The sequence below is a fragment of the Buteo buteo genome, chromosome 5, assembly GCF_964188355.1.
Source record: "Buteo buteo chromosome 5, bButBut1.hap1.1, whole genome shotgun sequence".
In the NCBI taxonomy this organism is placed as follows: Eukaryota; Metazoa; Chordata; class Aves; order Accipitriformes; family Accipitridae; genus Buteo; species Buteo buteo.
Genome location: NC_134175.1, coordinates 43,061,301 through 43,086,446, shown reverse-complemented (window position 1 = coordinate 43,086,446; position 25,146 = coordinate 43,061,301). Strand labels below are relative to the sequence as shown.

General features: G+C 51.0%; 1 protein-coding gene across 3 annotated transcripts in view; it reads left to right on the top strand.

Annotated features, from left to right (window-relative positions):
* The window catches only part of HEG1 (heart development protein with EGF like domains 1), a 55,849-nt gene extending 48,693 nt beyond the window's left edge, over positions 1-7,156 (top strand). For all 3 annotated transcript variants that reach the window (XM_075028820.1, XM_075028819.1, XM_075028817.1), the window contains exon 23: positions 514-7,156. In XM_075028820.1, coding sequence (XP_074884921.1) covers positions 514-663 — 150 coding nt within the window. In that variant the 3' untranslated portion in view covers positions 664-7,156. The remainder of the gene's footprint in view (positions 1-513) is intronic.
* The last annotated feature ends 17,990 nt before the right edge of the window (positions 7,157-25,146 follow it).

The window sequence follows — 25,146 nt, the reverse complement described above, 5'->3', positions numbered from 1 at the left end:
GGGAAGAGAAAGGAAAGTCGGACCACTTTGTATTTGACCTATAATTCATGTGCCTGTGTTGGGAGAGTAGGTACCTATGGTTAATGGGGAGAGAAGTGTTCCCAGGTAATACTCAAAGCAGGAGACTAACTTTGATTTTCTAGAAGCATTTAGTTAAAAGATGGCTCTGGGACAATATCCTTTTCATGAGAGTTGTTTCAATACCTGAGCTCATCAGCACAATTCTCTTGGATTAAAAATTAACTGTGCACTTAGTCTGCACTTGGTGGAGTCAGGTAAACTTCAAGTCTGCTAATTGGCAAGATGTCGAAACTAGATTGCATCAGAATCATCCCTTCAGGCAATGCATAACTCCCACAGTAAAAATCATTCTAGGTTATAGAGATCATTAGTGATCACGTTGTTCCTTCTAGCTACTGAAATAACTGCTGGGAAAGGTGGTAAGGCTGTGCCTGAAGGAGGATTTGAGTGTGAGAGTAAGATCCTTTTTATTTAATTTTTTTGCTAATACAGCCAACTGGACTGAGAAATCCTGAACTGGAAAGAAACGGACTTTACCCTCCCTACACTGGTTTGCCTGGATCTCGACATTCATGCATCTACCCTGGACAATACAATCCATCCTTCATTAGTGACGAAACCAGAAGAAGAGACTATTTTTAGCAGGGAGTGGAGAGGGAGTGGAAGATTGACACAGTTTTGTGGCCCTTGATACCCAGGTACAACCTGTCTCCTGGGCAGTTCAGCCCACATCAATCTTACTCTTCCCATTTAACAGGAAGGACTTTGAACTTCATGCCGAGTGTTGCTGCCCTGACGAACGGTTACACTTGCTGAGCAGCAGAGAGAAGGAGGAGGAGGAGGGAATGGCTCAAGGTGCACATCACTAAACGACCCAGGTGGAAGTTAACACATGTACTCCAAATTTGTTGTGTACTGCTTCTTCACTCTTTACGCTACATGGCAAGCATGAATCAGTACAGGCAGATGAACTGTGCCCAGCACTCTGCATTGAATACCACTAGGGAATGTTTTGTTTACAGATCTTGTTCACTGTCGACTGTGCTTGTCTTCTTAGCCAACCTTCATGCAAAGATTCACTGTGCAACTGCTTTTGGTAGGGCAAGTTTGTCCGCTCCTTTTTACATTGCTGCATTGCTTTCTGCTTCATACACGACAGCGAAGCTGGCTTGTCTTCTGGCCCTCACCTTTTTACTGGTAGAAGTTCTCCAAATGGCTGGGTCCTTGCTGAAGCCTGGTGTCTGGCAATGGCTGAATTCATGGGTTGATTGTCTCCAAGGAGTACAGGAAAGTTAGTCATACCACTGCAATTTTAACTGAAAAAAGACACAGTTGATTCTATGCACCACTTTGAAAACTTCCTATATATAGGGAAGAATCCAAGTATGTTGTTGTTTTGTCAATCAACATTGTTTAGAAATGATGCCACTACACGTCGTCATAGTGCTTCCATATAGGATCTCATGGTGCTCTGTTTCCCTGCAGGGATTTAAATGCCTGTAGAAACAGCAGTATAATGTTAAATAATTGCTCACAGGGAAGAAAAAGACGAGCTGGGAATTCAGCATGCTTCTTATGAGGAATCTGGGAAGGAGCAATAATGCTATAGCGATGGCTGGGCAGGTGGAACCTGTTCTGGGCACTGCAGGTGGGACATAGTTTTGAAGCCTCCACAGCCCACCTCGACTTCTGTAGGAGCTGTGGAGGCTTTCAGTACATTGGAAAATAAGACTCGCTGCAGTCAGGAGCAAAGATCACTTATGTTGAACTGTTTTGCTTTCTTCCATCCTAGTTTTGAGTGATTCAGACCACGCAGATTTTGTCACCTAGGTGTGTTAATTCATATTAATCACCACAGCAAAAGCTGAAGAATGTAAGTTACTACATTTCTCACCAAAGGTCAGATTGAAAGCTCATGGACTGTGTTCTGACCTGAGCTAGGTGTTGAAAGAGATCTTATTAATGAAGTGTATTTATTACTTATCTTTACTTCAGTGTTAACCTGAGTCATCCAAACCCTGTCCACATACAGGGTCCAGATACAGGTCATTCCCCTGAATGTGACTGTGCTTTTAATCAAGGTGGCTCCTTGTATGAACATAAGTAGCACAATTCCTTAGGCATTAACCCACCATCTCTGTAGTGCATACATAAGCTGGTTTCACTGAAGGACACATACATAAGCTGGTTTCACTGAAGGGCACATACCCTCTGATATTCCCTTTTCCCCCACAGTGCTTGAAAAGACACAGTGCCTACAAGTAAGTTCATAATGTAGCTCAGCTCACTGAAGCACTAAGGACCATGGGACGTGTCCCCAAAAGTGCCTAGCCCCAAGTGAGTACAGCGGTTCAGATGCTGATGTGTCTCCCCAGAGGTAAACCTGGGGTGCTGAGGAGCCCTCCATCAGGGATCAGGTAGTACTTGCATCCTACAGATGCTGTGAGTCCTCAGATCCTTTCCCAGCACTTCAAATGCTGTTGTGTTCCCTATCAAAAGCGAGCACCAGCTACTCAGAGGGAGGGGAGCTAGTACTAGGCAATCATCAGCTGTGTGGGCTAAGAGGTTTCTGGTCCCTGCTCACATTTAGGTCTATTTTTTCAAAACTGCAAGGCAGGAAAAGTACCACAAATGTGCTTGAGAAGACATAGTTTGGTGCACCAGCCATAGCACACAAACACAGCATCTTTATGCCTCACCCCTTATCTACTATGTAGAAACAGCAGTGTGAGCTTGCAGAAAAAGAGATCTTTATGGATGCCTAGGGCAGTATCCTTTGCAGTTATATGATCTTATGGTGATGATGCATGCAACTGCATGCCTGATCCATAATCAACCTTGCAGGTGGTAGTACACAGCTTATCTCAGTTGTAGGGAAGAAACGAATGGATGCTCATGGGAAGTACAGCTGCCTAAAGAGCTATATTTAACACAAACTCTAATTACAGTATCCAAAATAGTGTAACAGGTAAAGCACAAGAACTAGCTGTTCCCTGCACACTGATCAGTGTTTCCAGTCCCTAAATGATGTTCTTCTCCCTTTCGTTAGCAGCCAATATCTTAATTACACAGGATCCATTGCATGATGGGAACTAAGGGCTTGGCCCTGCTGTGCTGTGGTGTCCTTCAAAGAGGACATTGGCAGGGTTGTTTCTGTGCAGGTGAGTTGCCTGTGTTTTTGAGAGTGTGTAGGACAGAAAGGACTGCCTTTCCCATGGTATGGAGGAGGGTTTTGTCTGTGTTACAAAAGGAAGGAGGAAGCTGGGATTAACGCTAAATCTAAATCCAAAGCAAATAGATGAGCACTGGGCTCTGCCCCTGTTTACTATAGCAGCTTACCAAAAAGGAAGAATGTCCCAGCCATGATGGTAGGATTTAACCACATGCCAGCATTTCATCAAGGAAGAGTTTAGGCACATGCTTATAGGCAAATACGTTTAATTGCTTGGTTAGCAACTGGGAAATGTTCCTGTGTGTGCCAAGTACAAACGACAAAGTAAGAAATATCAACTCACAAATGCAGATCAATCCTTCTATATAAAGAGTAACATGGACTATATGAACAAAACTCCTGGTCTGTATCTCACAGCAAATAACAAATTGCAAGGGATTTGAGTGGAAATGAGATAGGACTGTTCCTAATTGAGATCACACAAAAGTTTGCAAGTAATTAATTTTCTTTTCTTAATGATCTTCAAATTCTTCTTAATGCTGTAAATGGAGTGAAATGGTCTCAGTAAACCCGGCAGGATTTTCTGAGTGAGGACTGCAAAACTTGGCCTTTTCCAGAAGAAAGAACTTTATTGCACCGAACTTTTCTCTCTGCCAGAGGAGGTAAACATTGGGAAATTTCTTATGCGAATGTATCCGTTGCAACCTGACCTTCCTTTGATAAGAAAGGAGTCGCAGAGCCAATGCATAATCCACAGGAGTAGGAAAAGTCTCTCCTGACCTGCAGTACCTTCTCTGGGTGTCCTCGGCCCCACTCAGGGGGCAGGAGTGGATTTAGGCAGGAGTCAGCAGCAGGGTGAGTGCAGGTGCTTTCCCACACGGTGGTCCGGGAAGTCCTTGTGGAGCTTGCGTGATTCAGGGTGATTCAGCCCCTGGGTCTCCACCAGCCCAGCCTCTCCCTCTGCTGCGATGCTTCCATCTTCACCCAAGTCCCATCGGCACCCAGCTCCGCTAGGGCAGAAGGGGTGGATGCAGTGTGGTGTGTTTTGCCACAGTTTATGACAGTTATTTTACTGCAATTATTTATTACCACATCCCGGCAGCTATGGGCTTGCCCAGCCGCAGCAGGGATGGGACCTGTTTCTGTGCAGCTTGCCTCTGTTAAAGCTGCCACTGGGATCCTCTCCGTCTGCTTCTATCTCTGCCATAAACTAAGCACCCTCTGGCAGTGGAGTGGGGTTTGTCGCTCGTGTTGGATGTGAGAGGGGTCTTCACATGCCCTCAAGCCCACTTTCAGATGTGGATGCCTCTCTGTTCAGTACCTAACTCCCCGTAGGATGCCTAAATAAATGCAGCTTATTCCTCAGACGATTTAGATTGCTTTTAGCTACCCAAAATTTCAAATTTTGAGCATACTGGATGTTTTTGCCGAGGGGAATTGCTCTTTACTGTCCAAGAGGATAAGATAGAAGTCGCATGTTTCTTGTAAGGAGGATGCAAGTGGTTCAGCCAGATGTGGGGAAAGGAAGAAAAACTACACCAACACTGCACAGAAACCTGCCTTTGCTCCTGGCTGCTGTGGAAAGCTAGGGGAGCAGTCAGCAAGGGCCCATGGGCAGTTGTGTGGGTGTATGTTTGATTAACTTTGGAAAAAATGCTAATTCTGTTGCTTGACAGGAAAATAAGTTTGCTGCTATGGTGCTCTGCCAATTGTGCTGACAAAAGCCCCTCACCCACAGAAATACCTCCAGCAGCCAGCCTAGGAGAGGCAGCCCCAGTGAACAGAGCAGCAAAATGCAAATTTGAGGGATCATTCAAAAGGGAGGCTCATACGGGCAGCCTTCCTGTGTCCCTGCCACACACCACTGCTTGCCCTGGCCAGCCCTCCCAGCTGCAGTGGAAAAATCAGGACCCTTTTGCATACTGTTGAAACCTCACAACACTGAATTGGGCTATATGAGATAAAAACAGGACAGAGGCATTTTGATGCCCTTTGGCCTCCATATTTAAAGCATTAGGTAACACAGCAGCATTGCTGTTGTGGTATTTCCCCTAAGTCCCACTGTCATGGTCATGTATGAAGTCACCCCTTGTAACCAGCCTTCTAAAATATATTTGCCTCCACACTGAGCAGTAGTAAAAGGCTTTAAAAAATAGCAGTAAATTGCAATTAGAGAGAGGCATTTCTCATTGTGAAATTGTTTGCTGGGACCTGAGTGAGCAGCAGAGAGGGTTTGGACATTGCTACGGACATGCCAAGTGCTTCCCAGGACTTGTCTCTAATGCTGGTCAATGGCCATATCCGTTCCAAATCCAGCTGGACTTCTCATTCCCTCATAGTGATGTTTAATCTTTAGCTTTCTTCCTTAAACTAACAAGAACGGATGCATTTTACTTAAATGCTCTTCCTATGCTGACTAAAGTTTTTTCCTCTTTACCCACAAAGGACCTAATCCAGCATCCATTACAGTGACCAGGGTAACTCTCCCATGGACTGTAATGAGATTTTTCTTTTAGGCCTGAATTAGTCCACCACCAGGGCCACCTGTGTGTAGTACATGCTTTCCCATGGCTCTGTGTTCTGCCTATTTCTGTGATACTGTTGCTGCCTTTCTATGTTGTATTTATTTTTTAAAAGTATTCTTATTACTGTAGCAGGACCTGTATTATGTGAGATTGAACAAAACAGGTTCAAGATCTGAAACACCTTCCTGAGAAGAGAATGAATGTGAATTTTGTGTAGTTGTTTTACTGATCAGCCAACCTGTTTCCTATCGTGTAAGATCTTCTAGGGATGTAGAGGTGCTTCCTGCAGTCACAGATAAGAACTAATCTTCAGTTCACTCTTACTTGTCCCTTCAGAAATGAAGCAAGATCTCCCAGTTTCAAAAGGGGTATGTGCTGTGTGCTTGTAAGATTTCAGGAGCTTTGCAATGTGTTTTTAATTCTTTGTTCCCTTGAACTGCTGAAACTGAAAAGCAGGACAGAAATCCATGAAAGGGTAAGAAATGGAAAAAAAAAAAAAAAAGAAGAAAAGAATGTGCTTACTTATTTTGCAGAAGTAAACGTCTAAAGCAAGTGTGGCTTCTGTACTGGAAGGTTGTATGTGGGATGACACCTCTTCTGTGTCTAGTTTGTGTTGAATGTGCCTAATACCCTTGTTGAGGGAAAACCTAGAGATGGTGCCTGATGTTCCTCAAAAGTAGTATGTAAATGTTAAGTCCCTTGGTCTTTATTCTGGTAAAATGCTAGAAGGGATGGGAGTCTTGCTTGGGTTAATGACTGCAGCAGGTAGCTCCCAGATCTGCAAGATCCTATATGGAAAAGTCCTGTGGAATACAGTAAAAACTGATCACTTCTCATGAACAGTGCCATAGAATTCACCTGCCATAAAAGGTCTCCAATAAAATCTGCTAGGATGGGTTTATTTTAATGAAAAAAAAAAAATCCCAACAGAATAAATACTTAATAGTTTCCCTTTTTAAAGGAAATTCTGTTAAACTCAGTCATTTGTTTTAAGCCCTGTTAAATTCTACAGGACTTTCTCCTAACAGAAGGTCAAACTTGGTGTGTAAAAACTTAATGGTTTATTTGAGCAGCTTCCAGATTGCAGTAGTAAAGCTCAGCTTTTGTGAGCTCTATTTCAAAAGATAAATCTTCAGCATTTGTTTGTGCTTCTTTTATCAGCCTGGATGTAAACCTGCTTTATGTTCTTGACATTGCCCTGTTCCCTTCCCTGTATCTCTGAATGTTTGCTTCCAAGTTGCTGGGGTTCTGAGGACATTTTCCAAACCAGTATTATTTAAAGTTGTATCATATTTTCAGCCTCCACTAATTATACAGTACTGTAGTAGCAAAATATAATTTTTAAGGATTGGATTATTTTTTATACCTGCATCCAATATTATTAAATCTGGCGTTGTAGTCAGTATTATAAAAGGATACAATAAAACTATGAATATTACTACGTCTCAGCTTTTTTATTGTCTTTAACTTCCCCTGTAAAGAGATACATACACAACTTTTAGATGGTTTTAATTATAATCAGAAATCTAATCTAGAAAATAAGAAATTTTATAGTTCTTTTGTTCCTCTGGTGGTGCTTGGTGATTGAATAACTAAAATGAAAAGCAAAGACGAGATGGTTATATTCTGTTAGTTGTGCTAAACTAACTTCTGCTCAACTGAAATACAAGTTGTATTCTGATATGTTTATTTCAGTAGCCTTAAGCAACTCAGTTTAATTTTTTCCTCAATTTAATTTTTCATCCTGCCAGAATTGCAAGAGGATTGGTGAAATTGTGTGTTTGTGTGTCTGAGTGCATGTTGGAGGAGAGGAAAATCTCAGGAGAGGTTGGTGCAGCAGGGCTGTTTCCAAGGGCAAGGGACTGGACCTGACTGCAGTGAGATCAGTCCTACCTCAGTAAGTGCCACCGGGGAATGTGAAGAATATACAGCTGAGTGTCTCTCAGAAGAAGGAGGGTACTTTGAATCCAGATGAACACAATGTCCAGCCTAGGCTGCTGGGAAGAGGCGTGATGTGGAAGAGCATCTGGAGTAATGGCAGGTATGATCATTTGGTACAATCTTTTCCTATATTGCTCCAGAGGAGTACAACACTCAACTGCAACAGCAGTCCCATAGGACTAAGGTGGAATTCATCTGCTCTGCCAAAAGCTAGGTGGCCAGTTTGAACCCACTGTCTGGCTCCTCCAGTAGCCATGAAAAGAGACAAGCATCCACAGAGGGTAGCTCACCCCATGGTGAGATATCCCTTACCCTTGACAGTAGTGTCACAAGACCCCACACGAGCCAGCTGCCCTAGATGAAGTGAGTGCCACTCACAGAGAAGTGGTGAGTCTAGAACATACTTCTTGATACAGCCTGAAACTTTAGTCTACTTTCTACTGTGATATAGTACAGAACTGTGTTATATGCCCACTCCTTGTCTAGTAAGACTCCGGTGGGAAAATATAGGAGAGAATAACTCGATTAAATCCTGGGGTTCTGTTCATTTGCAAGAGAAGGACTGTTAACAGTTTTGTTACCAATACTATTGCAAGTTGTTCTATTTTCTGTGTGATGTTGGTATCTTTTAAGGAAATTGGCAGTGCAAAAGGACTGGTCACAACATTGCCATGAGACTAGGCAAAAGCCCTTTGCAGTTATGGGCAAGACATGATTTAACAGTCCTGCGCACTTCAGATTTGCATATCAGTGCCTCTGAGACCATCAAATGCATCCATAGTGTGTGCCCTCAACCATCTTGGGAACCACCTGAAAAGAAGTCAAAGTGCACCTGCTTCCCCTGATTATAAGCGAATCTGTATGTATAGCACTTGGATTTAGACTTTCTGGAGGTGGGTTTTTTTTGAACTTTTAGCTAATTACAACATATATTTCTACTTGTGTATGTAATATACAGTGGATGAACCAAATTTACATGAGATAGCAAAATGTACAGGAATCTAGTAAGGAATAGGATTGAAAAAATAAGCAGGAAAAAAGTATCAGGCTGACGCACATGAAAAGCTATAACAGACACTTTGTCCTACTTTAACATACGTCTTCTGACAGTATGATTGCCCCTTGATTACATGCAACTTACAGTTAAATAATGAGGACACACAGGACTATGTACCTTCCAATAGATAAACAAGGCCTTTTACCTTTGATACTTCTTTTTCCTGCCATAAACAAAGATCAAGACAAGAGAACAACTACTGTGTTTGTTACTAAATATAGCACACTTTTTATTCCATAATACTCGTATGTCAGTACAGCTTCTGTAAAATTATTTAGTTATTTCTGCAAAGAAAATTTTCTCTGTAATTTCTTACAGGACATCACAACTGCTGTGGCTGTGCAAGTCTGTCTGGACTAACAGTCAACTATCTATTGTCCAAACATGTGCTTAATAACATCATTAATAATTGCAGTAGAGCTGCTGATGTTTCATTGACATCAGTTCTCCTGTTTTGGTAATTCTGTGTCTGTTGTCCTAAACCATCAAATCTCTATTATGAATTCCCCCACAAATTGGCAAGCAATGGGGCACATACAGCCTGCCACCCCTCTTCTCCCCAGGGAGAGCCAGTTGTGACCACTGGTGTGTCACAAAATGGACAGGGAAGGGCATGCAGAGATGTAAAGGTCTGGTATGTGATGGGGTGTGTCTGTTCAGCGCATTATTTTCTGGAGGAACTAGTGCCGTTGCATTACGAATGATCCACACTTCCCAAACTGTGATCATGATAAACAGGAACAACCAAGTAAGAATGGAAGTGAACTCTAAAAATTTAGTCAATATGCCAGCTCCTGATGTGCATTCACTGTAGAGAACAGTTTTAATGTGCAGGACTATGCACTCAACCTGTAGATACCAGTGTAGCCAGCGAAGCTGCACCATTTACACCTGATGAAGACCCGACCCTCATTTTCAACAGTGCTCTGGGAACTTCTCTTGGTCCTACACACTCACTTCACAGCCAACAGGGAGATTTTAAGACCTGGATTAGTTTAGTTGCACCCTGAAGCAGCATCCTGAAAATGAGGATGTATCGTGATCACTGAAGAGTCTAGATATGGGAGATGGACATCGCCAGAGGACCAGTGGCAGGCAGCTCTGCCAAACACCCTCCACAGCCAGCCTTGTCCCCCTCTGCACACTGATTGCCAGCTGAAGCACATGCTGTGGCTCCCCACATGGCTGGTGCCAGGGGTGTTGGGTGTCCCTGGAAGCTCACAGCCCAGTCTGCTCAGGACTGAAATGCTTTATTTGAGCGAGAGTCTGGGTTTAGTTTTTGGCTGCCGCTGCCTTGTGTGAGGCAAAGCCGGGAGGGTGGTGGTGGCGGCCTGGGGCAGAGGGCGGGAACAGCGCTCTGGTGACAAACGTTTTCCAGGCATTTCCTTTCCTTTTTCTGTCAGCTCCCTGGCAAAGGGGAGTTTTGAGGAGAGGTCTGGAGGAACCAAAGGGGCCGGGCTGCGTGGCTGGCATGGGAGCAAGCGGCAGCCGGGGCAGAAGCTGGATCCAGCGTGGCCCGGGGGGTGGCTGGAGTGAGGAACACAAGCACGCCCCAGGTCGCCCCGGGGCCGGCCCTGCTCCCTGGCCACCCTCACAGGCCGGCCCTGCTCCCTGGCCGGGGGCGGTGGGACGGGCCCTGGCTGCTCCTGGTCCCCCACCGCCCTCGGCCCCGCAGCTCCCTGACAGTGAGCGTGGGCTGTCTCGGGCCTAGGGCCCCCTGCCCAGCGCCGGCTCCTGAGGGACTCCCTAGCTTGGCCTGATCCCCCACGATGTGGCCCCCTGCCCTGGGCAGGCCCATCACCCTGGGGAAGGCCAGGGGCAGCCCCCATGACTGGGCCCTGTGCCTGGCACTGACACCCCCCCGAGGGGGGGCACATTGAGACCCTGATACTGGCCTCCCCTCAGAGCCTGGGTTTTCTGCCACCCCACATAACCACCCTGGTGACCACACAGGGTGTCCGCCACGGGGCTTCCTGGGGGTCTGTGGGTGAGTCCCAGGCTGCCATAGGGCAGGTGCTGCCGGGGGGGTCACTGTGGGGACTGGGGGTAGGTGCGGGTAGCAGGCTGCACTGGAGGGGCTTTGGGGCCAGAGGGGCAAAGGAAGATGCAGACAAAACACCTCACGGTTGGGGCGCGGTGCCCTGAGCAGGTCCACATGGCAGGGCGCAGAGGGACGAGGCCGCTTGTTTCCCGTGCTGGCAGAGAAGCAGCCAACAGTTTTTGCTGTCCGTAAGCCACCAGTGTTTCCTGGTTCAGTGCAAGATCAAAGTTTAGGACAACCCTAAGCTCAGGAATGACTTGAGTAATACTTCTGGTCTCTCCCACCCGCCTACATACAAGGACAGCCACCCTCTTGAATATATGAGATTAGTACACGAGACTGGCATGTCTTATTCTTAAAACAGCAGATCAAACAAAAGCAGGTGACGGAAGGGGAGACGTGTTTAACACACAGAGCTGTTACTTCACATTCAGAAACATGTATAACCTGCCAGTGTTGCTGGCAGTGGAGTTTGCCAGAGGAGACCAGCTCCACAGCCATTAGAGGTGGCTTTGTGGGGGATACACCAATGGATTGCTCAACCTTCTTGTGCATGTCTGATAATGATGTGATAACCTGTGTTTATTTCACAGAAAGACTTTACTGGCAGTTGTGGCAGGATCCAGGGTCACCCAGACCTTTGAAGTGAGAGAAATGACACCTTTGCCTGAAAAGGAGGAACTGAAAACCACTGTGGGCCATCCAATTTCTAATGGGCTCAAGCAGTGAATTTTACTAGAGCACAAAGCAGAACAAACACACTGTTCAGCTAGAGAACTTCGGCAGGTGAGGCAAAATTAAAAATAAGAGGGTTTGGGAAAACCAAGTCCTGCCCACAGAGACCTTTTCTTCCATCTTGGTCTATCTAGCAATTTTCATAGGCTTCGTGAGATGCAATGTCAAAAAGTCTCTGTCTCCCGCCTATTTTCCCTGTGTCACAGCTGTGTTACCTGCTCCATGGCCTTTTGGGCTATTTCTCACTTCAAGATCTGCTGTGGGCTCCCTGCTCCAGCCTGACCATCCCTGCTTCCAAATGTCCCCCCAGCACGAACATGCTTCCTCTCAAGAAAGGAGGGCTGCCGTCCAGATGAAGTCAAACACCTGCTGGCTGTCCTGCCTGCTCCCCCTTCTCTTGCCACCACTTTTGTGAGCCTGTGACACACATAAGATAGCAGCAAACAAAATAGCCATAATCGCTGCCAGAAGGCCCAAGGTCAGTCCTGTTTCTTTGATGACAAAGATGTAGGTATTGTCTGTCGCTTTTTAACCTGTTGAGCAGTAAGAAGTGCTTTGGCATAAAATTTTGCTTATAAGGAAAGAACAGTTGGAGTCTGAGTTATAAAGCTTGTCTGTACTGGTAATTTATTGCAGAGCAAAGTGAGCATGTGAATCCCAGCTACTCTGCTCCAAGTGCATAATTAGCATGCCTTGGGATAGGATAGCTTCTTCCACTTTAAGAACAGATTATACAGCACCCTCCATCTAATTTGCATTGAAGGTGTCATTATGGAGAGCTGGCAGGGGATAGCTGGTGTGCTCTCAGTTCCCACATCAGCTTATTTAGCAGTAACTTCCTTGTGTCAACAGGTCTCAAGAATTTATGACTTAAAGGAAGAACACGGCAGGTCCAGAAATCTCCTCCCAGCCCGAGGAGGAAGAAAAAACACAGCTTGGATCTATCATTTGCTGCTTGCCACCATGACGTCAGCTCAGGGCTGAACTCTCTACCTGTGGCTGGGACCTTAAATAGGCTGACACCAGAAGAGAAAAGCACTTTCTCTTAGGTTTAGCAGGAAGTAGCAGCAGCGACAGAAGCGGCAATGAGGCGCTGTGTGTTCCTCGCTGTGGTGCCCATCCTGATGTTGAGCCTTTCGGAAGGTAAGAAACACTATCTTCTGTTTTGGGATTTATCAGGGCAGCTATTCTGTGGCAGTGAATGGATCACTCAGTACTTTCAGCAGCTGCTGAGAGGCTGGAGGTCAGTGGCGATACACAACTCAGCATGTCTAGATTTTGGTTACTTAATGATGAAAAATGTCACTGCAAGCCAACTGTTTTCCTTGTTCACAGAACAATGCAAAATCACTGGTGCTTGTGATTAACTTAATTTAGCCTATTCCAAGAGCAGTTTTGGGGACCTGCATGCTAAACCCAGGTAATTCAAGCTCTATTACAGTCATAACAAAAGGTGCGACTGTTCCACCCCAGTACCCAGGGAAAGGAGTGCTGCCGCTGGCCTTCCGGCCAGAGGCTCCTTAACCAATCAGTCTGGAAAGCAGTGCCGCCTGAGCTGGCTCACAGACCATTTGTTCCCTCCTGTTGAAATTAATGGGAACTTTACCACCAACTTGGGTGGCAGAGAGTTGCACCGTGGTCTATTCAAACTGAAGAGCAGGTGTCATTCCTGAAGCCACTTACTACTTTTTCTCCATTGTGACAAATTCGGTAGTTGTGGGCCAGAGCCTCTGCCCAAACTTTCCTGTCCCTGATACTCAGTGACAGATACAAGGGAGCAAAGGCTTTAGCAGAAGTAGAGTTAAGGCAACTATATGAAGAGTTTTGTGGCAACTTGAAGCTGTGGGAGGACGGAAACTCCCAGCTAATAATGGAGATAAAGTTACAGAGATATGAGCCAAATTAAGACCTTCACTGATGCTGTTGAGCTTGCAACTGGTGACAGATGGTTGTGGGTCTCTGTTGACTACTGTGAGTGAACACACACATTTCCAGCAACACCTACAACATGTTACAGACCAATTTTTAGCTATAAATTTTAAGCATAAAAGTCTTCAAGATTGTCAGTTAGTTAGTTTTCTGTTTGGAGGCTTGTGGGTAACAGCAAGATGTGAAAAATCTTGACACGAGAGCTACTGAAAGCAACGTGAGTCTTTCACTTACTTGAACAGACTTTGCATCAAGATGGGCCTGCCCAGAAACCTTTTTCATTCTAAGTAAATATTGTAAAAGGTTTGCAGGATGTGTCTGTTTGAATAGTACTGGCAAAGGCCCTGCCCTGCTCAGCAGCCAGATGACTCTGTTATTCCATAACCTCAGTCGTAACATCCATTTCTTTATCTCCATAATAAACACCTAAGTCTATTAGCACATTCTGTTTCCTTACACAGAAGGCTGGGCCTAGGCAGACTGAGCCATAAAATAGCCACCTTTGCTCAGGTTACCTCTGACAAGCCTGTCAGCCATGTTCATTTGCAGCTCATGTGCTCTGCTGTCACCACAGACACAATTCTTCCTGAGTCCAAAGGATGCTCCTGGATGACTGTTAGCCAGAGCCTCTACAAGGCTAACAGTTGTTGTAGACTAAGGACTAGCTCTGTAAGCGGTTACTGCCCCAACATCCATTTTGAGAAGGCAGTCTAAACAATGCTCCAAAACCATGGCCTGTGGCCAGCACAGATTCATGTTATCATGGTTATAGGAAAAATGTACATTTCTTTACATTGACTGGGGAGCAAATAATGCTGCCTATAGGACTTGATGACCAGTGGAGGCGGAAGACTGGGCAGAGAACTGGCACAGTTGCTCATGTTTCCCCTTCACCTATAGGAGACTAACGGATTACTTCAGGCATTGTGTTTTTGATGTGCCTTTTCTGTGTCAGCTTTATTGATCAGAAGAAAAAATTGTGTAAAATTTGCCTCACTTTGGATTTTCAAAGCTCTACAAAGTGTTTGAAAAGTGGAGTCTATTTTTCAAATGTCTGTTGAGATTTGCAATATTCTTTTAATATACCAGCTATAAGAGTGTGTTAGTTCCAAGGATTTTAGCCACAAATACGTTAGTCATCCAGCTGCATGCTGTTAATGACTTAGATTAAATTATGATTGCAGCGGCATTAACTCAGAGTAAATACATTTATTCCTGACTCATATATTAACTATTTCAGATTAAAGTTAGATCATATGATCCAAACTGGCCATTTGTCAGTATCACATATTTATCAGCAAGGCTGTTTTATTATTTGTTCTCATTACTTCTAGCCAAAAAAAATATCCAAACATTCTTTACATCAAGAGTTAAGAATGACACAGTTTAAATACAAAATAAACATCCTAAAAATAAATAAATAAAATACTTTGGAAGAGTAAACACAGCAACAGGTAATGCTGAAAGCAGAATGTGAGGAAAATATTTCTCAGCTATTGTCTGGTATCAGCCAGGTTTCTCTCTATTCAGAAAAAATTATAACAGGGAAGGAAAAGAATGAGAGAAATAATGTATACTGTCATAACTGCATGGAAGTGTAGTCCTGGAAAGAGGGTCTTGATACCACTGATGATAATTTAGCAAAATATGCATTCTTTGAATAAAAATACTCTGCTTTCAATGTCCACTTGAGTTTGTTACAGCATAGGAGAAGGTGTTAGCAAAGGCAGTCATTCTTCCACTGCTGCTCTGAAAGAGTCCATACAGAGTTTTTAATGATGCTTCTCCTGAGAGCATCTTCCATATTTGCAAAGTATCTATATATGTATATCTTGCAGCAAATGTATTTTCATTGGAATTAGCTGAGGTCTAGAGCAGAATCTCAAGAGCCACTGCGAACAAGTTAACTGCGGAGTGCAATGTCATGTAAATCTAATTAAAAACAGTGCAACTACTGAAGATGCATAATGGTAAAGGCACTGCTTGTTTAAGGGATGAAAAAAGCAAATTGACATACAAAGAGAAGGAGGCAACACTGGCACTAAGTCAGAGCTCAGCTAGCTCTCAAGCTAAAGCATATGTAATAAAGAATGGGATTCCCTTGACCCTGCTCTGGCAGCCACCACTGGCCGTGTGGTCCTGCCTTGGGAAGGTGGAGGGAGCTGTACTGCAGGGAGACATGCGTATGCTGGCAATTGAGCATGCCACAATCGCCTAGAGAAAAAAGGCAGGAAGAGTACAAAACTGCTGTTGGTGTGAAGGAGCCAGATGTCAAGGGGAGGGAGAAGGACTACAAAGGAAAACATGACACCAATGAGGCATTGGGCCAGGGAGAGCCCAAAGTCAGGACCTGGCTGCCCGGGGCTGTGGCTGCTCAGCCCCACGCAAGTCCCCCACGCTACCTGCTCAGAGTTGTCCTGCGCACACAGAGTTCCCCAAGACTTTTCCAACACACAACACTAAGCTGTGCTACCGTCTCCTTTTCCTTTCATCAGGCAACAGCACTGGAAATACTACTACCACACCTGGGACGCCAGCACCTTCAGGTAAGGAGCAAAGGGCCTCAGTCATCCCTTCCCGAGGATAGATTGGAGTAACTCAGTCCCAGGGAGCTCTGCAGGCCCCACAGCCAGGGGCAAGAGCCCAAGAGCCCCCTCCCATTTTCCTCCGGGTTCCTCTCCCAGGGGAGACCGAGGTGCCTAGATCAAGGCTGGGAATGCTCTCCACTCCTCCCTCTTTCCTTGTTGGCCTTTGCTGCAACAGGGAAAGCGTTGGGGAAGATTAGAAGAGAGAGGCTGCTCTTTTCCTGCTTGGTGCCTTAGCCTCCTGCACCAGTCCCGAGTGCAAGAGGATCCCTGCAGAGGAGGTGCCCAGGGCAAGCCCATGACTGGGACCTCCAGGGAGTTGTTCCTGTGGCTGCTTGGAGCATGGGCAGGGAGGGAGCCGGGGCACAAACCAGCATGGGGCTGAGTGCCTGGGGTCATGGCCAGGGAGCATGGAGAGTTCCCTCCCAGGAATCCTCCATACCCGGCCAAGCCCCCTGTCCCGGCATGGTGCTGGGGGTCCCATCCAGGTTTGTCAAATCTCCTGCTGGCGTCACCCTGAGTTGGGGAAGCCTGCCCACCCCTCACCTCTTCCTCCACGGTGCCCTTGGGCGAGCGCATTCTTCCTGCCAGCACCCCACGTTCCCATCGTGCCTGCCCACCCTCTGGAACTACCGGCTGCCTCAAACTTCCACCCGAGTGATCCTGGGGAGAAGGCCTCTGTGGGGGAGCAGAGGGTGTGCTGGCTGTACTCAGTCTGATGGCACCCCTCGACCTGCTCTGGCAGCCGGTCCTGGCGGTGTGGTGCCACCCTGGGTGGGCAGAGGGGGCTTTCCTGCAAGGAGACACGCGTGTGCCGGTGGCTGAGCTGCCTGTGGGCAGTGAGTGCAGCTGAGCTGGGGGCAATACACTGCCTGTGTGGGGCACATGCTCAAGCCTTGGGATCTAGGGGAGAAGGGGCCACGGACATGTCAGACTACAGCGGCACCATGGCCAAGTCAGGACCTGGCTGCCCGGGGCTGTGGCTGCTCAGCCCCACGCAAGTCCCCCACGCTACCTGCTCAGAGTTGTCCTGCGCACACAGAGTTCCCCAAGACTTTTCCAACACACAACACTAAGCTGTGCTACCGTCTCCTTTTCCTTTCATCAGGCAACAGCACTGGAAATACTACTACCACACCTGGGACGCCAGCACCTTCAGGTAAGGAGCAAAGGGCCTCAGTCATCCCTTCCCGAGGATAGATTGGAGTAACTCAGTCCCAGGGAGCTCTGCAGGCCCCACAGCCAGGGGCAAGAGCCCAAGAGCCCAAGAGCCCCTTCCCATTTTCCTCCGGGTTCCTCTCCCAGGGGAGACCGAGGTGCCTAGATCAAGGCTGGGAATGCTCCCCACTCCTCCCTCTTTCCTTGTTGGCCTTTGCTGCAACAGGGAAAGCGTTGGGGAAGATTAGAAGAGAGAGGCTGCTCTTTTCCTGCTTGGTGCCTTAGCCTCCTGCACCAGTCCCGAGTGCAAGAGGATCCCTGCAGAGGAGGTGCCCAGGGCAAGCCCATGACTGGGACCTCCAGGGAGTTGTTCCTGTGGCTGCTTGGAGCATGGGCAGGGAGGGAGCCGGGGCACAAACCAGCATGGGGCTGAGTGCCTGGGGTCATGGCCAGGGAGCATGGAGAGTTCCCTCCCAGGAATCCTCCACACCCGGCCAAGCCCCCTGTCCCGGCATGGTGCTGGGGGTCCCATCCAGGTTTGTCAAATCTCCTGCTGGCGTCACCCTGAGTTGGGGAAGCCTGCCCACCCCTCACCTCTTCCTCCACGGTGCCCTTGGGCGAGCGCATTCTTCCTGCCAGCACCCCACGTTCCCATCGTGCCTGCCCACCCTCTGGAACTACCGGCTGCCTCAAACTTCCACCCGAGTGATCCTGGGGAGAAGGCCTCTGTGGGGGAGCAGAGGGTGTGCTGGCTGTACTCAGTCTGATGGCACCCCTCGACCTGCTCTGGCAGCCGGTCCTGGCGGTGTGGTGCCACCCTGGGTGGGCAGAGGGGGCTTTCCTGCAAGGAGACACGCGTGTGCCGGTGGCTGAGCTGCCTGTGGGCAGTGAGTGCAGCTGAGCTGGGGGCAATACACTGCCTGTGTGGGGCACATGCTCAAGCCTTGGGATCTAGGGGAGAAGGGGCCACGGACATGTCAGACTACAGCGGCACCATGGCCAAGTCAGGACCTGGCTGCCCGGGGCTGTGGCTGCTCAGCCCCACGCAAGTCCCCCACGCTACCTGCTCAGAGTTGTCCTGCGCACACAGAGTTCCCCAAGACTTTTCCAACACACAACACTAAGCTGTGCTACCGTCTCCTTTTCCTTTCATCAGGCAACAGCACTGGAAATACTACTACCACACCTGGGATGCCAGCACCTTCAGGTAAGGAGCAAAGGGCCTCAGTCATCCCTTCCCGAGGATAGATTGGAGTAACTCAGTCCCAGGGAGCTCTGCAGGCCCCACAGCCAGGGGCAAGAGCCCAAGAGCCCAAGAGCCCCTTCCCATTTTCCTCCGGGTTCCTCTCCCAGGGGAGACCGAGGTGCCTAGATCAAGGCTGGGAATGCTCCCCACTCCTCCCTCTTTCCTTGTTGGCCTTTGCTGCAACAGGGAAAGCGTTGGGGAAGATTAGAAGAGAGAGGCTGCTCTTTTCCTGCTTGGTGCCTTAGCCTCCTGCACCAGTCCCGAGTGCAAGAGGATCCCTGCAGAGGAGGTGCCCAGGGCAAGCCCATGACTGGGACCTCCAGGGAGTTGTTCCTGTGGCTGCTTGGAGCATGGGCAGGGAGGGAGCCGGGGCACAAACCAGCATGGGGCTGAGTGCCTGGGGTCATGGCCAGGGAGCATGGAGAGTTCCCTCCCAGGAATCCTCCACACCTGGCCAAGCCCCCTGTCCCGGCATGGTGCTGGGGGTCCCATCCAGGTTTGTCAAATCTCCTGCTGGCGTCACCCTGAGTTGGGGAAGCCTGCCCACCCCTCACCTCTTCCTCCACGGTGCCCTTGGGCGAGCGCATTCTTCCTGCCAGCACCCCACGTTCCCATCGTGCCTGCCCACCCTCTGGAACTACCGGCTGCCTCAAACTTCCACCCGAGTGATCCTGGGGAGAAGGCCTCTGTGGGGGAGCAGAGGGTGTGCTGGCTGTACTCAGTCTGATGGCACCCCTCGACCTGCTCTGGCAGCCGGTCCTGGCGGTGTGGTGCCACCCTGGGTGGGCAGAGGGGGCTTTCCTGCAAGGAGACACGCGTGTGCCGGTGGCTGAGCTGCCTGTGGGCAGTGAGTGCAGCTGAGCTGGGGGCAATACACTGCCTGTGTGGGGCACATGCTCAAGCCTTGGGATCTAGGGGAGAAGGGGCCACGGACATGTCAGACTACAGCGGCACCATGGCCAAGTCAGGACCTGGCTGCCCGGGGCTGTGGCTGCTCAGCCCCACGCAAGTCCCCCACGCTACCTGCTCAGAGTTGTCCTGCGCACACAGAGTTCCCCAAGACTTTTCCAACACACAACACTAAGCTGTGCTACCGTCTCCTTTTCCTTTCATCAGGCAACAGCACTGGAAATACTACTACCACACCTGGGACGCCAGCACCTTCAGGTAAGGAGCAAAGGGCCTCAGTCATCCCTTCCCGAGGATAGATTGGAGTAACTCAGTCCCAGGGAGCTCTGCAGGCCCCACAGCCAGGGGCAAGAGCCCAAGAGCCCAAGAGCCCCTTCCCATTTTCCTCCGGGTTCCTCTCCCAGGGGAGACCGAGGTGCCTAGATCAAGGCTGGGAATGCTCCCCACTCCTCCCTCTTTCCTTGTTGGCCTTTGCTGCAACAGGGAAAGCGTTGGGGAAGATTAGAAGAGAGAGGCTGCTCTTTTCCTGCTTGGTGCCTTAGCCTCCTGCACCAGTCCCGAGTGCAAGAGGATCCCTGCAGAGGAGGTGCCCAGGGCAAGCCCATGACTGGGACCTCCAGGGAGTTGTTCCTGTGGCTGCTTGGAGCATGGGCAGGGAGGGAGCCGGGGCACAAACCAGCATGGGGCTGAGTGCCTGGGGTCATGGCCAGGGAGCATGGAGAGTTCCCTCCCAGGAATCCTCCACACCCGGCCAAGCCCCCTGTCCCGGCATGGTGCTGGGGGTCCCATCCAGGTTTGTCAAATCTCCTGCTGGCGTCACCCTGAGTTGGGGAAGCCTGCCCACCCCTCACCTCTTCCTCCACGGTGCCCTTGGGCGAGCGCATTCTTCCTGCCAGCACCCCACGTTCCCATCGTGCCTGCCCACCCTCTGGAACTACCGGCTGCCTCAAACTTCCACCCGAGTGATCCTGGGGAGAAGGCCTCTGTGGGGGAGCAGAGGGTGTGCTGGCTGTACTCAGTCTGATGGCACCCCTCGACCTGCTCTGGCAGCCGGTCCTGGCGGTGTGGTGCCACCCTGGGTGGGCAGAGGGGGCTTTCCTGCAAGGAGACACGCGTGTGCCGGTGGCTGAGCTGCCTGTGGGCAGTGAGTGCAGCTGAGCTGGGGGCAATACACTGCCTGTGTGGGGCACATGCTCAAGCCTTGGGATCTAGGGGAGAAGGGGCCACGGACATGTCAGACTACAGCGGCACCATGGCCAAGTCAGGACCTGGCTGCCCGGGGCTGTGGCTGCTCAGCCCCACGCAAGTCCCCCACGCTACCTGCTCAGAGTTGTCCTGCGCACACAGAGTTCCCCAAGACTTTTCCAACACACAACACTAAGCTGTGCTACCGTCTCCTTTTCCTTTCATCAGGCAACAGCACTGGAAATACTACTACCACACCTGGGACGCCAGCACCTTCAGGTAAGGAGCAAAGGGCCTCAGTCATCCCTTCCCGAGGATAGATTGGAGTAACTCAGTCCCAGGGAGCTCTGCAGGCCCCACAGCCAGGGGCAAGAGCCCAAGAGCCCAAGAGCCCCTTCCCATTTTCCTCCGGGTTCCTCTCCCAGGGGAGACCGAGGTGCCTAGATCAAGGCTGGGAATGCTCCCCACTCCTCCCTCTTTCCTTGTTGGCCTTTGCTGCAACAGGGAAAGCGTTGGGGAAGATTAGAAGAGAGAGGCTGCTCTTTTCCTGCTTGGTGCCTTAGCCTCCTGCACCAGTCCCGAGTGCAAGAGGATCCCTGCAGAGGAGGTGCCCAGGGCAAGCCCATGACTGGGACCTCCAGGGAGTTGTTCCTGTGGCTGCTTGGAGCATGGGCAGGGAGGGAGCCGGGGCACAAACCAGCATGGGGCTGAGTGCCTGGGGTCATGGCCAGGGAGCATGGAGAGTTCCCTCCCAGGAATCCTCCACACCCGGCCAAGCCCCCTGTCCCGGCATGGTGCTGGGGGTCCCATCCAGGTTTGTCAAATCTCCTGCTGGCGTCACCCTGAGTTGGGGAAGCCTGCCCACCCCTCACCTCTTCCTCCACGGTGCCCTTGGGCGAGCGCATTCTTCCTGCCAGCACCCCACGTTCCCATCGTGCCTGCCCACCCTCTGGAACTACCGGCTGCCTCAAACTTCCACCCGAGTGATCCTGGGGAGAAGGCCTCTGTGGGGGAGCAGAGGGTGTGCTGGCTGTACTCAGTCTGATGGCACCCCTCGACCTGCTCTGGCAGCCGGTCCTGGCGGTGTGGTGCCACCCTGGGTGGGCAGAGGGGGCTTTCCTGCAAGGAGACACGCGTGTGCCGGTGGCTGAGCTGCCTGTGGGCAGTGAGTGCAGCTGAGCTGGGGGCAATACACTGCCTGTGTGGGGCACATGCTCAAGCCTTGGGATCTAGGGGAGAAGGGGCCACGGACATGTCAGACTACAGCGGCACCATGGCCAAGTCAGGACCTGGCTGCCCGGGGCTGTGGCTGCTCAGCCCCACGCAAGTCCCCCACGCTACCTGCTCAGAGTTGTCCTGCGCACACAGAGTTCCCCAAGACTTTTCCAACACACAACACTAAGCTGTGCTACCGTCTCCTTTTCCTTTCATCAGGCAACAGCACTGGAAATACTACTACCACACCTGGGACGCCAGCACCTTCAGGTAAGGAGCAAAGGGCCTCAGTCATCCCTTCCCGAGGATAGATTGGAGTAACTCAGTCCCAGGGAGCTCTGCAGGCCCCACAGCCAGGGGCAAGAGCCCAAGAGCCCAAGAGCCCCTTCCCATTTTCCTCCGGGTTCCTCTCCCAGGGGAGACCGAGGTGCCTAGATCAAGGCTGGGAATGCTCCCCACTCCTCCCTCTTTCCTTGTTGGCCTTTGCTGCAACAGGGAAAGCGTTGGGGAAGATTAGAAGAGAGAGGCTGCTCTTTTCCTGCTTGGTGCCTTAGCCTCCTGCACCAGTCCCGAGTGCAAGAGGATCCCTGCAGAGGAGGTGCCCAGGGCAAGCCCATGACTGGGACCTCCAGGGAGTTGTTCCTGTGGCTGCTTGGAGCATGGGCAGGGAGGGAGCCGGGGCACAAACCAGCATGGGGCTGAGTGCCTGGGGTCATGGCCAGGGAGCATGGAGAGTTCCCTCCCAGGAATCCTCCACACCCGGCCAAGCCCCCTGTCCCGGCATGGTGCTGGGGGTCCCATCCAGGTTTGTCAAATCTCCTGCTGGCGTCACCCTGAGTTGGGGAAGCCTGCCCACCCCTCACCTCTTCCTCCACGGTGCCCTTGGGCGAGCGCATTCTTCCTGCCAGCACCCCACGTTCCCATCGTGCCTGCCCACCCTCTGGAACTACCGGCTGCCTCAAACTTCCACCCGAGTGATCCTGGGGAGAAGGCCTCTGTGGGGGAGCAGAGGGTGTGCTGGCTGTACTCAGTCTGATGGCACCCCTCGACCTGCTCTGGCAGCCGGTCCTGGCGGTGTGGTGCCACCCTGGGTGGGCAGAGGGGGCTTTCCTGCAAGGAGACACGCGTGTGCCGGTGGCTGAGCTGCCTGTGGGCAGTGAGTGCAGCTGAGCTGGGGGCAATACACTGCCTGTGTGGGGCACATGCTCAAGCCTTGGGATCTAGGGGAGAAGGGGCCACGGACATGTCAGACTACAGCGGCACCATGGCCAAGTCAGGACCTGGCTGCCCGGGGCTGTGGCTGCTCAGCCCCACGCAAGTCCCCCACGCTACCTGCTCAGAGTTGTCCTGCGCACACAGAGTTCCCCAAGACTTTTCCAACACACAACACTAAGCTGTGCTACCGTCTCCTTTTCCTTTCATCAGGCAACAGCACTGGAAATACTACTACCACACCTGGGATGCCAGCACCTTCAGGTAAGGAGCAAAGGGCCTCAGTCATCCCTTCCCGAGGATAGATTGGAGTAACTCAGTCCCAGGGAGCTCTGCAGGCCCCACAGCCAGGGGCAAGAGCCCAAGAGCCCAAGAGCCCCTTCCCATTTTCCTCCGGGTTCCTCTCCCAGGGGAGACCGAGGTGCCTAGATCAAGGCTGGGAATGCTCCCCACTCCTCCCTCTTTCCTTGTTGGCCTTTGCTGCAACAGGGAAAGCGTTGGGGAAGATTAGAAGAGAGAGGCTGCTCTTTTCCTGCTTGGTGCCTTAGCCTCCTGCACCAGTCCCGAGTGCAAGAGGATCCCTGCAGAGGAGGTGCCCAGGGCAAGCCCATGACTGGGACCTCCAGGGAGTTGTTCCTGTGGCTGCTTGGAGCATGGGCAGGGAGGGAGCCGGGGCACAAACCAGCATGGGGCTGAGTGCCTGGGGTCATGGCCAGGGAGCATGGAGAGTTCCCTCCCAGGAATCCTCCATACCCGGCCAAGCCCCCTGTCCCGGCATGGTGCTGGGGGTCCCATCCAGGTTTGTCAAATCTCCTGCTGGCGTCACCCTGAGTTGGGGAAGCCTGCCCACCCCTCACCTCTTCCTCCACGGTGCCCTTGGGCGAGCGCATTCTTCCTGCCAGCACCCCACGTTCCCATCGTGCCTGCCCACCCTCTGGAACTACCGGCTGCCTCAAACTTCCACCCGAGTGATCCTGGGGAGAAGGCCTCTGTGGGGGAGCAGAGGGTGTGCTGGCTGTACTCAGTCTGATGGCACCCCTCGACCTGCTCTGGCAGCCGGTCCTGGCGGTGTGGTGCCACCCTGGGTGGGCAGAGGGGGCTTTCCTGCAAGGAGACACGCGTGTGCCGGTGGCTGAGCTGCCTGTGGGCAGTGAGTGCAGCTGAGCTGGGGGCAATACACTGCCTGTGTGGGGCACATGCTCAAGCCTTGGGATCTAGGGGAGAAGGGGCCACGGACATGTCAGACTACAGCGGCACCATGGCCAAGTCAGGACCTGGCTGCCCGGGGCTGTGGCTGCTCAGCCCCACGCAAGTCCCCCACGCTACCTGCTCAGAGTTGTCCTGCGCACACAGAGTTCCCCAAGACTTTTCCAACACACAACACTAAGCTGTGCTACCGTCTCCTTTTCCTTTCATCAGGCAACAGCACTGGAAATACTACTACCACACCTGGGACGCCAGCACCTTCAGGTAAGGAGCAAAGGGCCTCAGTCATCCCTTCCCGAGGATAGATTGGAGTAACTCAGTCCCAGGGAGCTCTGCAGGCCCCACAGCCAGGGGCAAGAGCCCAAGAGCCCAAGAGCCCCTTCCCATTTTCCTCCGGGTTCCTCTCCCAGGGGAGACCGAGGTGCCTAGATCAAGGCTGGGAATGCTCCCCACTCCTCCCTCTTTCCTTGTTGGCCTTTGCTGCAACAGGGAAAGCGTTGGGGAAGATTAGAAGAGAGAGGCTGCTCTTTTCCTGCTTGGTGCCTTAGCCTCCTGCACCAGTCCCGAGTGCAAGAGGATCCCTGCAGAGGAGGTGCCCAGGGCAAGCCCATGACTGGGACCTCCAGGGATTTGTTCCTGTGGCTGCTTGGAGCATGGGCAGGGAGGGAGCCGGGGCACAAACCAGCATGGGGCTGAGTGCCTGGGGTCATGGCCAGGGAGCATGGAGAGTTCCCTCCCAGGAATCCTCCATACCCGGCCAAGCCCCCTGTCCCGGCATGGTGCTGGGGGTCCCATCCAGGTTTGTCAAATCTCCTGCTGGCGTCACCCTGAGTTGGGGAAGCCTGCCCACCCCTCACCTCTTCCTCCACGGTGCCCTTGGGCGAGCGCATTCTTCCTGCCAGCACCCCACGTTCCCATCGTGCCTGCCCACCCTCTGGAACTACCGGCTGCCTCAAACTTCCACCCGAGTGATCCTGGGGAGAAGGCCTCTGTGGGGGAGCAGAGGGTG